This window comes from Mesitornis unicolor, unplaced genomic scaffold (genome assembly GCF_000695765.1).
Source record: "Mesitornis unicolor isolate BGI_N332 unplaced genomic scaffold, ASM69576v1 scaffold19668, whole genome shotgun sequence".
NCBI classification, from domain to species: domain Eukaryota; kingdom Metazoa; phylum Chordata; class Aves; order Mesitornithiformes; family Mesitornithidae; genus Mesitornis; species Mesitornis unicolor.
This window is the reverse complement of record NW_010204073.1, coordinates 70902-87434: the sequence shown is the minus strand read 5'-3', so window position 1 is coordinate 87434 and position 16533 is coordinate 70902. Positions and strand designations below refer to the sequence as shown.

Genomic DNA, 16533 nt, shown 5'->3' with positions numbered 1-16533 from the left:
TAATAGACTGAAAAAATTAAAGCTCTCAGTCTGGTTGACACAAGCAAAAGGAGCACTGGGCATATCTTCAGAAGTAGTATTGGCATTTTTTATTAGATGGTTTTATATAGATGATATATCACAACTCCTTTCTAATACAATTGTATAAAACCTATTCTTTTTAGCTCTGCAGTATTTTATCTATATACATATATATATACATGTGACCACAAAAAGAAAGAATCCACCTAGCAATTTATAGGAAGAGAAATCAGTTTCATACATTGCAGTAGATAATAATAACGCCTACAGCATTCAGGCCATGATTCAGTAAGGCACTTTACTGCATGACTTTAATTCATTTACTGAACTGGAGCATTACTGAATGAAATTGTTAACAAAAGCAGAGGTATTTGAGGTGGTGGAAATGCAGGCTGCAGAAAGAACTATTGATTCCCAAGCATCTAGAGGGCTCTCACAGTGAAAGAAATACACGTAGGAATGGTTTATACTTATATATAATACCAAGTTTTTTTGTTGGAACAGACCAGCACATCCCCAGTCATGACACTGATGCTGGACTGACTTAGATAATGATCTGGGCAATAAAATCAAATCCTTCTGAATAAATAAAATTAAACTTGCAAGGTGGCCAAATAAGCAAATGCAATCTGCTTAATAAATCCTGATGTAGTATATCTTAATTCTCCCATATTATCTAAGGTTTGAAAAAAATGTAATTTATTTTTATCAGAACAGATATTTCATCTTCATGGGTAAGACCAAGTCAATCTGCACAATTGTTTCTTGTGAAGTACAAGCTGTCTTTGTAGCTTCAGTACCAGATTCTCTAACTCATTTACTGGGGAAGGTAGGTATATTATCAGGTTTTGCTTCCATATGATTTAATGCAGTGACAACAGTCTCTAAAGAAAATTCAAATACCAGATAGTAGTTTCACAAGACCATTATCTTTTGATTGCAGAACTTTAAAGTATTTCCCAGACCAACTGATGAAGTAAATAATTGCTCATCCTCTATATTATTACTGCCACCCTGAATCTCTGTGGGGGACTAAAGGGAAACAGAATTTTCTTAGGGTGAATTTTATGAACAGAAAGATATTTGTCTAGTGCTTAGCCAGGAAAACTGAATCACTGAAGGAACTATTTACTCCTAATTTTCCTGTTATTGTTCCAAAGCCCTTATTCCACTCCTTCTTTCCCCCCACTATCTTTCCTCAGATTTCTTTAGAGAAAATAAACAATTATAAAAAAAAGTATAAGTTCAGGAACAGATTTTAAATTATAAAATCCAACAGACAATCATAGAAAAGAGTTAGTATAAGCCCATATTTTAAACTCTTCTACATAAATTATGGGTATTACTCACCATGGGAACTGAGAGAAAAACTATGCATTTAAGTGTAGCAAAATAAAAATATCCGGATCCTGTTGCATGAATACATCTATTGCCTATTACCTTACAGTCCTAATGAATATCCACTGGCATGACAATGTGACCAGGCATCAGGCTATGGATAAAGATTCTCCCTGAGAGCTGATTCACCCTTAGTAGTCATGTCAAGAATGCCAATAGACCCAGCTTAGCAGCATAGCTGGTTTAAAGGATGCATACAAAAATGCAAAGGAAGCATGAGAAAAGAAAGAGGAAGTCCAACATCTGTAGGTCTCAAATGTTTTGGATCAACGTACCACTGTCAACAGTCAGAATGTCTCAGGGCTCATGATGTACTTATAATTTCATCTTTAACTGAAATCTTTGTAATGACTGAAGTGTTTGCGTTTACTCTGGCCTTATGGACTGTCATGGCCACAGACCGCATCTGAAAACTGCTATAGATAGAAAAAGCTATGCTCAAATATAAAAAGTTTAGTTGAGATTTTGGTTGTTTTTCTGAAGCTAATAATGAAGAAAATCCTGCCATGGATGAGTGAGCACTGATAAATGTAGGTTTATATGCTGTCTATGAACATGCTGAGTGCCGTGTTATGATCTAATAACAGACATCGCTTGATGGACTTTTGCGTGGACTTAAGGCAATGTTTGGGGTACATGGTAACAGCAACCTAGACTCAACTCGACTCAAGTGAGTCAAGTCTACTCAGACCCAGCAGCTATTCAGTCAAACACAAGTTTGTGTGGACATTGTTTCCAGACCAGGTAAGGAACAAAATGCTAAACTGACCTGAACGTGAGCTGTCCTGTGCAATGCAAGTTTATGTATCCACTCACTAGTGGCATAGTTTACCATCAAACTAAATAATCTATCCCAAGGTAATAAGAACATCATTATAATTTCATGCCCATAGTTTTACTCTTTCATCCAGTAAATATTGCAGTTGTATGTTCACTGGGAACTGGAGTAAAAGTACTAGTTTCAGTATACACAGACTACTGAAACAGCTACAGAGCTCTCAGTTATTGTAGGATGATCTAGCAGTGTAGAATGGCATGTTGGAATCGTCATTGCTTTAGTAAACGTTTGCTCTTTTTTAATGCATGCTTTCTTTTTTTTGTCTTAGAAACAATATGGAAAGATCACAAGAAATGACCTTCATCGTGTTTTACGTAACTTGGTATTTCAAATAAAAGATGAAGGCTTCCAGGAGTTAATTGAGATAACTGATCCAGAACAGATTGGATACCTTGACTACCATGAATTTTTAGACTTTTTTGAAGAAAAGCATGAGTAGTAAGTGTTTACTTTTAATTCTTTAATCATAACCTTTTTTATAATGGCTGTGGAAAAATGATGGTTTGTGTTTTGGTAAAATGTTATGCTCTGCATACAGCTTTTATCTAAGTTAGTATGCTCACATTCTTTCCAGCAATGATATAATCATAATCAACACTTCTAGACTCTTCTTTCTGAAGCAACAGTTGGAAAGCAATCTCACAGTTACTGGAGGTTTTTGAAAACTCCAGCAGAATCACTAGCTCATGCATGTGTGTACAGCAGAGAAGGAATGGCAGCAGTACTGCTTTGCTTTCGGTTGTCACATCTGTTTTGCTGATATTTTCCTGTTTCTTGTTTTATCTATTATTCTTTGTAATATACATTGGTTCAAAATATATGCTGTATACTACACAGACATTGGATATTTTCATGGGTACAGCTTTGACACCTTCTGAATTTGCAGTCATCTCATAATGTTTTCCTTTAGAACAATTCACTGAAGGTACAGAGAAGTTATATCCTGAAATTCAGCCAATAGTTCTGTGCAGTATGTTCGTTTCCTTTGGTAGAAATAAGTCAATATTTTCCTGCTTGCTAAATTATTCTAGGAAAGAACCTAAGCCACAGTTTACAAATCTACTTCCCAGTATTAAGAAGCTGCTCATAATTTTTCATAATTTTCAATATCAACTCTCTTTTAGGTTTGCATTATTATGTCAACTAACTCCATATTTAGCTTTGTCTTAGGTAGTCTTGATAGTGTTTTTGAGAAATATCAAAGGAAAGCAGTAGTGTCAAGAGAGATACTAGACACACAAAATAAAGGTCCCATTGAACAGCCCTGAATGGTGTGCATTGCTTTGTAAGGCTTTGATGTTAGGAGCTGAAACAGGCTGCTTTCCACTCTGATGGCTCCAACAATAGCAACATTTGATGCAGCAGCTCAAGTCCCTTCCAGCTGGTTTTGAGTAGAATAATGGTCTGGCTGAAATTCAGGGGCAAACTTTAATAGTTGTAAAATTAGCATGCTGGGGAAAATGCAAATGCTGACTGCGCCTACATGTGCAAGTGATGTGCACACTAAGTTGTATTTACAAATTAACTGGTTAGTGTCATATTAGAGATGTACACAGATAACTGCCCATTTTTGTCACTTAAAATAAGCATTCCAAATGAAGTAAATGCTAGCATGAGGAAAAGCAGGTAAAGGAACTGTTAAACATCATAGAACATTGTCACCTTGAGATGAAATACCACCAGGAATGGCACAGCAGCCATGCTGGTGGTTGTGGTTTCACAGTTGGAGAGCGATTATGCCCTGAGAAGCAGGTCTGTTCTGGGCTCTGTGGCTGGGTTTGTACCCAGATCTTGATGAAAAGCAGCTGCAAAGAAGCCTGAGTGTCAAGGAATCTTTTTGGTTTGTGTCTTGAGTTGTGATGCTAGCTTCATCAGTGTGGCTTATCCTGTAGAAAAGACAGATTACAGGTAGTAAAAATAAAAGAGGACAATTTTTTTTAGTATAAATCTCTTCATTTTTATCATGTCTCAGAAGTAATTTGGTCAAAAGAATCTTAAAAGCAGCAATGGGCAGAACCAGAAGCTGGAAACAATCTAGGCCCCCAGCCAGTTAAGAAATCCAGGCAGGAAGTAAGCATCTCCCCCTCTTTCTTCTCATCTGAAAATTTGCATAGTATGGTGCTTGGTCAGATCTGCAATTATGTTGAGATTTTCTGTCAAAATGTGACCCTGTGTTTGTTTTTTCTCAGAACATTCTGGCTTTAATTTACAAGTAAAAACACTTCTATACTAACTGCTAGTGCTACAGACAGATCCTAAAGAAGATGCAGTAAACCAGATTTTGTCATTATTTTCCCCTGTGCAAGCCCATTGTCTTCAAATTATGCCCTAAGTTGAGTACCACTTGCAATTCATTCAGTCCTCATGGATTTAGTTTTACAGGACTGAGGGGAGAAACAACAGTAAAAGCTCTGCGTTGTTATCAGACAGTAAACATATCTCTTCAGTCACTTAAAGAAGTAAATCTATGAAGTAAGGTTTACACTTTCTTGCAGTCACTTTTCAGTCAGTTTTCAGAATAAACATTTTTAAAAGTAAATTTGGGGCCTGTTGTTTATTGAAAAATAATTCATTTGATTGTTAGGTGGAGGAGATCCTTTCAGATAAAATCACAGAAAATTGGAAAGGTTTTCATAAGGCTTTGCAGTCCTATGATCCTAAGTGTACTGGGACTATTAACAGAGGTCATCTAAGAAAAGTCCTACGGCTGTGTTGTTCCTCTTTGTCAGATCATCAATTTATGAAGTTGAGGATGTGTGAGATATAACAGATTTAATTTGATATCTTTTCTTACCATATCTTTCTTCCTGTCTTTTAATATGACAACTCTTGCCAGAGGCATTAAGTATTTTGGTTTGCCTTGAGCATATAGAAAAGGTTGGTGGAAGATATGCCCCGTTCCTCGTGTGATCAGCTTGTAAATCCCTTATTTATTTTCATAACAGTTCCATGCTGGAAACTCTTCTGAGTTTGACATTATTTCAGCATTTCAAGAGTGAGACAGCCTTTTCTACAAATGAGCAACCAATGTGCTAGAGATCCAAGACATTATCAAACATTATTTAGTATTTCCAAACACAATGTAATAAAAAAAAATTAAATTAATGTTATGTCTTTCCTCAGTAGACTGTTCCTGTAAAGAACAAGGAATTGAAATTTAATATTGTCAACATGAAATCTCATTTTCAATATGAGCAGGATCCCCGAAGTGGGGAGTGAAAAGAGCCACAAGCATGGGGAGCATGGGGTCAAAATATCTATGTCCAAAGAAGAGGGAGTTGTATTAGGCATTTTATTGCAATAACATTTCAGTCAGGTTATAATCGGGTCTAATCTACTCTCTCAGGAGCTCTCTGCTTACAACCAGTGACTTTCAGAAGGATGTGAAATTCTTTCCTACCTTTGAAAACATAATAGGAAAATCAAAGAAATCAGTTCCAGTCTGACCCTTACAACCCAGTGTCCTGCTGATCATTGTGTGTGAGGAGCAAACACAACAGCATCAATAGGAAATGGCTTTTGGAAAATAATCTTTGATCCTGAAATATGAATGAGCATGAGCGTGATCAGTAAAACCAATTCTACTGTACGCATTTTCCTTTCTATAAATGTCTTAGAGAAAACTTTGAGTACTATGCATTGGGTTCATAAAAGTCATGTTCCCGGCACAGTGTGCTATAACTACATGCTTTCATCATCTGTCAGTTTTATAGCTCTGTGTTTTGTAGTATACAATCAGTGGTCATTGATCATGAACAGGTAATTATCCTTTGAATTACCTGGGACTCAGCAGTTATACAATTTTCTAAATAACGTTTCTACCATTATTTGTGTCAATGAGAGATCTTGTACTATGAGAAAAGTCAGGGATTACAGCCACTTTGAATTGAAAAGTGGTCTTTCCTTGAAAGTCTAAACGTTCCCTATAGGAAAATAATATAGAGTCAAGCAACGAGAGGCAAACTGTTAAGGTTTAATTCATTCATCATTGCAGTCAATGACTGTTTTCCCTTTGTTTTAAAAGGATGCAAGGTAAGTCTTGTTAGACCAGTCTAGGGAAATACTGAATGCTAAGGTTGTGTTCTAGCAAAGCACAGGAAGAAGTGGATATAATGCTTTCAGGATTTCTGTTACGGTGAACTTTGAGCACATTGAACTGTGGCATTGTTGAAAAGTGCAGGTATCTGTGTTTAGCAAAGTGAGATGTGTAACACCATAGATGGGATGAGTTTGGAATCTTTTTATAGGAATAGCATCTAGAGTATACAACTAAAAGATAAGGTTTGGATTCCATTGTCAAAGGCATCTGGGGACATAGAGTCTTGCATTGGCCATGTCAGGGTCTCATTCACACCATATTATTAATTCTTCTGTAGTAAACTTTTCTAAAGGCACCTATTCTTAGCAGTATCATTCCTCACAGTAATGTTCTAGAGAGTTGATGATCACACAGTAGAAGAAATGTAACTCTTATTATAAGATGAAGAGAGAATTTCTATTCAACAATGCCACAGATGGCCTACTTGACTGGAGAAGTGTTCGGTTTTAGGATAAATGAGTAACAATAGAGAGAATTATGTTAGAATGTCTCATCCACTGGTGAGGAGGTATTTTTAAAAATCTCCTTTGTTGTAATCTACTTTTAGAGTTGTCATACTATGATTTAGCCTGAATCCTTAAAAATATGTTTTGACTTGCGTATTTTTACCAATCCATATTTCTTTGTTTCAAATGTGGCATTAATTTTTTTTTAAAATCTTATTTAAGACTATCCTAGGAAAATGTTGTGGATTATGCAGAGAAACAGTGGATGGCACTGTTCATTCGCTGCTTTAAAGTGGTTAGAAGTGCCAGGTTTAAAAAGGCTGTATTTTAAAATAATAAGCAAAAATAAAGTAATTGACTCTTCTAAATGCATGCACACTAGGCTTAAGACTATCACATCTGTGCTGGGAATGTCATAACCAGATTGGGGATTTAGCACCGGTGCTTCAAGGAATGCAGGGTTTTTGAGTAAAAGGTGATGAAGTGACTGAATTACATTCTGAATTCCAGTGGTTCAGCTACATCAGTCTTATTTATTTGAAATGATACTTCTGCTTTGGGGGGCTTCTACTATAATTGGACTTTTGCATTGATGTGACTCATCCTGAGGCACTTGAGGACAATACTGCTATCGTTGCAGCAGAATAGCTGGCATGCTTGTCCCAGATGGCTTCCTGTGAGATGACATTCAGACTGGGGAAGAGAGGGAACAATTTTTAAGGGCATTTGGAAGCCTTTTATGGATTACACTCACAAAGCAGATGTTGCTCTGTAGTGTTCACAGCCATTTTCTGTATGAAGGCTACACTTGTTTTAGCTGAACAGGGCTTCACAAATACTAGAAAATGGGGACTCTTCCCCCTCTCTCTCATGGCCCTGACACTTTCTCCCCTGCAGTGTACATGGTGTGGATTAGACTTCTCAAAAGAAATGAAAGCTTTGATCTTATTTTCTTTTTTCAAAAGGAAGGCATTGAGGCACTTGATAAGTTAAGTTACAAGTGTTTCTTACCACAGGTATTTTTTTAGTGTTATTCTAAAGAGAACACACACTTAAGATAAGTGGAGTGCAGAGAATGCCATGCATCCCCAGCACAAGGACAGGAGCCTTCTGCTTTCATCCAGAAATGCCCCAAACCTTTATGAACAAGAATGAAATCCTGGCAGGCTGAACAGCTCAGTGAAGCAGCGACACTGTGTTGACAAGTTCTCTGATTCATGAGCTCTGCTAACTTACACAGGAGTGATTTACGAGGATAATCTAACAGAACCAGGGAACTACCAACTCAACCTCTTCTCCAGAAGTTACCCTCAGAATAACAGAAGGTGCTGAACAAACAGTGTGTCTGCTCCTGGGCTGCTAAGGTTCACATCCAGGAATATTAACTTAGGCCGCTAGTGGTTTTATTTTGTCTTCATATGCCAGACAGCAAGTTAAGGTGAACAAGGGCTTTCATTCATGATTTCTGACAGATTTAGTTGTGCAGTGACTGTGAACTTAGCTCTTCCTTCCACCAGTGCATCTGAATTTGACAGGTCGGTGTCAGGTGAGCCAAGTTTCTTCCAAGTGTCCACCATATAATTCAAGTTTTAATTAGGAAGGGTTTTTCACAAAAGATAGAGCAGGTAGGGGAGGCTTGAACCTTAGGTTTCTTCTAGAGTCAATGGAGCTCCTCCTGGTAATGACACAGAGTTTAAGCTGGGTTCCTGCTTTCTCTGTAGACTACAGAAGGAGCCTGGGAAAGCCGGTGACCAGTGCCCAAGGGATCGCCTTTGGAATAATGCCCTTAACTGTGTAAGGAAATGAAATTTGTTACTTTGATCGTCTTTGCCTTAAGACTTTTGTATTACGCATTGTTCTCAAACTCCCAAATTATTTTAAATTCTTACTTTATCCAGGTTATGCTATAAATACAAGTATAACTCTTCTGATGGAATCTTTTACAAGATGCTTTTGGATAACTTAAAAGTTGGTGTTCTTTCTGGTGACTTAAATGGTATAAGCTCACATATATCAAAAGAAAAACAACAAAGAGATTAGAAAAAAGGCAAGCAGAGCTTTCAAAAAGGTACTGTTATTACAGACAATTTTCTATTTAATGCAAAGAAAAAATATGTATAGAAAGGAGACTTTCAGACAGGCTGAGGATACATGCTGTTTTTCTAATGATATGTACTGTACTGGGCTGATCTCTCATTTCGCAGACATATATTCAAAATTGTACAACACTCAAAGCATTGCATTAGGAGTGAAAACACACATAGATCATTCTTAAAAGACACTAGGATTCAGGTAAAAATAGTTGAGCTCACTTTACAGGGTCCACAAGGATTATACCTCACTGCATCTTTCAGAAATTAGGGTTTTGCCCTCTAGATAACATCTGAAGACTAAGCTTGTGATCCTCTATAGAATCAGTGCGGCTCATTATTTGAACATTCTCAGAGGATCAGGAACTCTGGCATATCTGATGGCTGTGACTACTGCAGGCCACAGATATAGCCTCCAGCTGGACCAGCATCACTGATATTGGTATTCAGATTACAAAGATGTATGACCTATTGGTGCTCCTCACTTTTTACTTTGAATATATGTAAATGCCTGCATAATATGAGGGGGAAACAACAAACCTTCCCTTGTAATCAGATCAGCTTCTCTTAAAAATATTTTTATTATGAATTTACATTATTTGCATCCCATTTGGGACCTGGGAGTGTTGATCAACAGCTGGCTGAACATGAGCCAGCAGTGTCCCCAGGTGTCCAAGAAGGCCAATGGCATCCTGGCCTGTACCAGGAATAGCATAGCCAGCAGGACTAAAGAAGTGATGGTCCCACTGTACTGACACTGGTGAGGCCACACCTTGAGTACTGTGTTCAATTTTGGGCACGGCAGTATAAGAAATACATTGAGTTGCTGGAGAGGGTCCAAAGAAGGGCAACAAAGCTGGTGAACAGTCTTGATAATAGGTCTTATAAGGAGCGGATGAAGGACTTAGGGTTGTTTGAAGAGAAGGAGGCTGAGGGGAGACCTTATCACTCTCTACAACTGCCTGAAAGAAGGTTGTAGAGAGGTGGGTGTAGGTCTCTTCTCACAGGTTACAACCAATAAGACAAGAAGAAATGGTGTCAAGTTATGCCAGGGGAAGTTTAGGTAAGACATTAGGAAAAACTTCCACACTGAAAGGGTTATCAAAGGCTGGAACAGGCTGCCCAGAAAAGTGGTGGAATCACCATCCTTGGGTGTATTTAAAAGCCACCCAGATACGGTGCGCAGGAACATGGTTTAGAAGTAGGCATGGTAGAACTTCATGATCTTAAAGGTCTTTTCCAACCATAATGATTCTATGATTCTATGATAATCTACATGCATGGTCAGATGTGGAAAATATGTATTTCCTTTCACTTGAACCCTGATAATGTTTTACTCTAATATGTCCATGGAGGCATGCTCACTGTCTATCTTCCCTCATTTTTAGGCTGGTATTCCATGAAACAGTATGCCTTATGCAAAGCTCACATTTCTGTCAACAGCTCTCAAGACAGGAGTATGCCCTGTCTTGCTCCATATTCTCCTCAGACTTTTTTGTTTGCTGCTCAACAACCCAGCACTTCTGTGTTTCTTAAGTCCCCGTCCAAATCCCCTTCAGAGCAGCTTTAGGGTTCGCCTTGTCTGTGCAGTCGCATGTCAGAACTGGCAGCCTAATCCTATGGCTCAAAAAGTCCATTTCTGTTGTCCAGAGCCTTGCCACAGAAACTCCATACACTTTTTAATGGAGGCCAAATGTTGCAGGGACACCAAACATAGATATAAACAATGGTGTCTGAGCCTGAAATACCAATTTTAGTGCCACTTTTAATGCAATCTTCGGCAGTGGTCTCACAGAATGGTTTATAGGCCCACAGGACCTTCATTTTTCTGTCATGAACACAGAAAAACTTGCAGTGGATATCTGACATTTTAATAAGCAATATGAGGATTCAAATGCCTGCTGAAGGACAGCTTGCACTCACCAAAATCCACTTATCACTCTTTGCCAAGCTCTGCTGTAGAAAGGCAAAGCAGGGGAGCATGCTATCCATCTTCTGAAGGCCTCTCAGGTGCTGGGAGATGCTTCTGTCTCTCCTAGCGAGGTCTTGGATGATAAAAGCCTTCTGGGATATTTTTAAAAAGAACACAATCTCCTTTACCTTCTTGTCAAGGTGACTGTTGGCTTTGAGACCTTTGAATTGCTTTATACGGTGCAGTCAGTCTATTGGGCTATTGAGCAGATGTCAAGTGTTTGGAAGTGTTACCTGACTACCAGCCAGCCCTTCGTGTGAGACAAGTTCTCAGGCACATGGCTTGAATCATTTTACTATGTCAGGCCAGCGCAGGAGTGAGTCAATCCCTTGTGCAGAAAGCTGAGACATGCTGCAAAAATACCAAGTCTGACCTTTTATTTATGATGTTGAGCAGAACTGTTGGTTTAGACATTCTGACAAGTTTAAAACCTTTAGATGTCTGATTCTTGAGTTGGTCAGTGTCTTGGAGCTAGGACAGGTGAGTTGCTCCTTCTTTAAGTATAAGCAGTGGTTTACATCTTCCCTTCAGTTCTTCTTGCCCCAGTGATGTTCTGTGGTAGACAAGTCAATTCTGGTACCAACACTTTCTAAGCCTCCTAGCCTGGAGTTCAAGGTTCCTTTCCCTCCTCCTGAAATTACTAAAATGAAACTTCAGTACCCTTATGAATTTTGATGTTACCTCTTTCTGTGTGTCTCTTATTTGCCAAATTATGTCTTCTCCTCTCTTTAGTAAGAATTCATGACCAGTAATGGAAAAGAAATATTACCTGAATTCTCTAGGAAAGCAAACCTGTCCTCTTTTGTACCAAAGTTGTGATTTTGGACCAATGGTCTGCAATGAGTGGAATTACGATATTTCCACATTTTTACACCTGTAAGGTCTTTAAGAGGTTGGGGTGGTTAAGGTGTCCCTATCTGTGAATGATCCTGTTCGACAATGGCCTTCAACTTAATCCTCAGGACTTTTAGCAGACTGCCTCTCTCTCTGAAATTCATTCCTAATTTGCTTTTGTGAAACACTAGGAAGTATCTAAGACCCTATGGCTGGTTCCTTCTCTGTAATGTTTTTTTGGGAACAGAATGTTCCTGAAGATGCATTTCAAGATAGTTCCCAAAGCAGAATATGAACTGTGCTTCAATCAAGAAATCAGCCTATTTTTTCTGCAAGCTGAGCTTGTCCCTCCCGTTCTTGAGGTTGAAAGAGCTTTCTTCTTGTATTGATAAGAGCAGATCTTTCAGAGATTCTCCAAGGTTATTTTTACTGAGGTCCAATGACATTTCTACTGATAGACTGTCAAAGCAGAGAGCTGGCAAGATGTAAAAAAATGCAGATGACTCACCAACATGGAATACAGTTCTGTCAATAGGACATAGTACGCTAAATTAAAACATAAATCAGTGGTCTCACTAGTAAATAACTCTGTCCCTATGTTCTGCTGAGCCACCATCTGGAGCTTTATCCGTACCTTCAGCAATCATTCTGGCACCCAGAACTGATGTGTTAGAATAGATGGTTAGTGTCAGGCCTGAATGAAGAACTTTGAGACCCAGTCCCAGTGAGATGGGAATGTGCAGGATGTAGAGTTTGGTGTCTCACGCAGTTGGTAAATGTACTTGTGAATTATTACTTGAAGGTATAAAAGAACATACTTCGCACTGAGTACTTCAAGCTGGCAGCTGGGCAACAGACAGTACATGACTAGCCCAGAGAAGCACATATGCTGATTCCTTGGCTAGCTGCTAACTACTGGAAAAGAGAATGTCCTGCCTTCCTAACTAGGAGAATGAAGAATTTATCTTCTTTTGATGACTGTCAGTTTCACAAAACTTGTAACTGCTGTATCTGAAGACCCCTACCCCTTTCAAGTTTGACTGAAATTGGTAGATGGACTTCAAATTTAGAGGAAAGAATGACAGATGTGGCTTAAAACGCTGATCGCATGACTCTTATTTCCCTAGGAAACTAAGGGAAACGTGGTGTTGGTTGGAGGGGAGTATAATTTAAAATATAATCTTGCCTGAAATCAGGGTAGATCTCAAGGATCCCTAGTGGCTCTTGTGTCTCTTAACAGGCTTTGAACTCTTTGTGACTCTAATTACTGCCTGAAAGCAGGAATAGATTCCTTAGAAATATGTCAGTAACTATCCGGTTCTTCTCCTTCCCTCTTTTTAAAACTAGGTAGTGTGTTTGCTTTTCTGCAGAAATTTGGAAGACAATTTTAGGCAGTGCTTTAAGAACCAATATGAACACACAGCAATATTCTGTAATTTGCTCTTTCCTTATTTGTTGTTAGTGTTCATTGTACAAGCAGCCTGCTTATATTTGACTCTTTATTGAAGACCAATAGAAAAAGAGGCTTTAAGTGCTTCATCCCCTTAATGCAATCTGTTAGTAGTTTTCTTTTTCTGTTGAATAGAAAGCCAAATATTTTCTTGATCCCTTTTATATTACTGAAGAATTTATAGAGTTCTCATTACTTGTGATAATTTTTATACTGAGTTTCACATTGTGTTGTGGCCTTTCAGATTTTGGTCGTATATACTCATGCTTCTCTCTTACACTGTGATGGCATGTTTCACTGACACACTGCCAGCTCTCCTTAAGTTATTTTCCCTTTAGACCCATTTCCCATGAGACTCTACTTCCTTGACAAGGTAGAAATCTACTTTTCTTTCACTGTTCTCCTGCTTGCCTTTTACAAGTGTCATAAAGTCTGTCATTCTATCATCATTCCTGCCTAAGCTGTATTTCACCTTTTCAAGCAGTTTCTTTGTGTTAATTAGACTTCTTCACTAGATTTTGCAGCATCAACAAGATGTCACTGACACGTTCTGATAATCTGATGGACAACCTGTGTTCTGCTGTAATCATTACCCAACCAATTACAACCAGCTCTGTTACCTTGCATGATTTTGCTGCTGCTTTTTTTTTTCTTCACAGAAAAAAACCTTAAATCTCCAAGAGCTTCAAATCCAAATCTTGTTTTTCACATCAGTGATGTATAGTATGCATCCTACCATTGTAACATTCATATTTTCTAGGTTTTTATCAGTAGAACTCTAAATAAGTTTTAATTTCCTGAACTGTAAGATTCCAGGATCTTCCATGAACCATAAGGACTTCCAGGTCTTCTTCCTTATACCATGTTTCTTATATTCATGTACTGAGAACCAGCATGCTTGATCCATTCTGTCTGGTTTTGTCTCTTCGATGACTGTTTAATGTAATACCCTATTCCAAGTAGTTTTAAGTTCTCAGCTAAGTGACTGTGGTTAATACCTTCCTATGAGCTTTTATGTCAGGTCCTTTCTTCAGACTAGTCTAAGGCTTCTCTACTAGGTTATAAAGCTATAGACAGCTAGTAGATAAAGAGAGATTTTTGTAAATAAGCCCCTGATGGAGAAGATGGTCTTTTAGATGGCATCCTGCAAGTAATCATTGATTTATTTCCAGGACACATCCAGCCTTTTCCTCAGTCTTAACTTCATTAAGGAGGAAGGGTATAGAGAACACTTGAGTTGACCTTCATTACCTGTCCTGTAATTACTTTTTCATTTTTTCAGCGTCATTCATGGCAAAGCCTATGTTGACAGATAGACAGGAGGTTATAATAATCAGTCAGGTGGGGCAGGTAAAGTTGGTAATATTTTGGCAACCTCTTGTGTTCAGGCAAGAGAGCAGATATCTCAGAAGACTGGGTGTCTTCAGTGGATGAGTTCATGTGAGATCCTGAGACGGGAGTCACCAGTCACTGTCATCTTTTGATCCCTTTTGGGAGGCTTAGAGTTAATCTTCTGTGCGCTGCTCAGATCAAAGTAGAACTCTTTTCATTAGCATATTTTTAGAATAAAAGTTAATATGTTAAGATTACCTTCAAGTTTAGGGAATACTATAAAACACAATTAATAAATCTATAAAATAAGACTGCTGAATATTTTTGCATTTTGCTTATATGGAAATGCATGCTCTAAAATTTAACAAAAATAATTGTTCTAACTTTCCTTTTCATGGGTTATAGTAAATCCATAATAGATGTAAAATAGGTACAAGTGGGACACATTACATACCCTTTAATTTAATTTCTTTTCTGTCTTTAAAAGTTACTAAATATTTAATTGTTATTTATTTTAATGGCTTATTGGTGAAGGTTATGGTATTTCAGCAAGAAGAGTTTATAGTCCATGGGCTTTCTTGTAGGGCCTGAGAAAGAAAGGTATTCTGGCAGTTCCTCAGAAGTAAAAATGTATGGAAGTGGTTTACTTGGGATCCAGGAAGAGAAAAAACACCATAAGAGATATTTTTTCCTTTTAATATCAATGGAAATACTTCCACTAACTTCTTTCATGTTAGCTTAGCCTTCTCATGTTAACTGAAGAAGTATTAAAAGATAAAGGTGGCTCCTTAGCTGATGTAGAAACTTGGGCTCATTAATGACTAAGCCTGTGTTTTGGAGGTCTAGGATCTCCATTTGCAAAAGAAATACTTCAGAGTAGTATCATTCAATTTTTATTTTTTTTTTCTGTAAAACAAGCTATACATAAGAAAAGTTTGCACAATTTAGGCCTTGGAATCAATGTGTGCTCTGACTTGATAAACTTTGATGCATTTTGGTTTTCATCAAAGAAGCTTCTTCCGTGTCTATGTCTTGTTTGTCATTAAAGCAGTCTTGTTCATTATTGCTGAATCAAATGTTTGAAACTACAAGAAATAAGCAACTTGCCTTCATGTACAATCTTTCAATTTTAGAATCAAGCAGATTGAAGATCAAGCTAACAAATATGCCCAGAATAGAACTGTTGATGAGGTAATTAAAAGGCTGAAGGAGAGAGTGATACAACAGGCAGCAACTATTAAAGACAGCTTTTTTGTCTAAAGCAAGCAATCACATGGGAAAATTAATAAAGCTAACTTGCCGAAGGTAGGAAAAATGTTAGTTACTGTTCTCTCTTCTGTGCTTTTCCCAGAAAGATACTTCTTGTCTTAGCAGTGTGCCTGCTCACACAGCTAGAGTTAAATCCTCCAAGACTGTTTCAGTCACTGATGACCTAAACAGAGGCAACTGTACTGACTGTAAGGGTCTGACAGAGTTGTTGCCTTCCTTTCTCCTCTTCTCAAGATAAACTCATGAGGTATGTGCTCCACATCATATAACAGGACGAAGGTTGTTACTACAGAGTCCTCTCCTGTGAACATCATTGCTGTATTCAGCCACACATCTCACCCTGAGATGGATATATTTTTGCAATTGCATGCAGAAAGTGAAATTGCTTTGAAATGAAGGGGAGGGAAGCAGGGAGGACAAAATACGTATTTTCTATTTTGTCTTAATGTTTTCTTGTTAATAATACAATTATTAAGAATGTGTTAAGCTGCAGCCCTTCCCCCCATACTGATCAGACATCTGTGGCACTTGCCTTTGGGACATGGGCTTTGGTTGCTGTGATTTACAGTACAATATGATACCTAAGAGGCTTATATGTTGCCTGCGGCTAGTGCGTTTTGTCACTGTAAGGCAGAACACACTCATTCTACCTTTCTCTCCTGCATCAGCTGTCTGTGTACAACTCACATCTAAGATATTTGTATAGCACCAGAAGCTGTTGAACAGTTAGTCGTTGTGATTTCACTGTTCTCTTATTAAACTATAGATGATGCATTTCTCAAGT

At 38.0% G+C, this 16533-nt stretch overlaps 1 protein-coding gene across 1 annotated transcript in view; it reads left to right on the top strand.

Annotated features, from left to right (window-relative positions):
* Window positions 1–2525: 2525 nt before the first annotated feature.
* The window catches only part of EFCAB6 (EF-hand calcium binding domain 6), a gene marked incomplete at its 5' end in the record, with an annotated part of 66812 nt that continues 52804 nt past the window's right edge, over window positions 2526–16533 (top strand). The window contains 4 exon segments of the mRNA XM_010190950.1: window positions 2526–2695; window positions 5986–6016; window positions 6282–6289; window positions 15614–15734. Of these exon segments, the coding sequence (XP_010189252.1) occupies window positions 2526–2695; window positions 5986–6016; window positions 6282–6289; window positions 15614–15734 (330 nt within the window).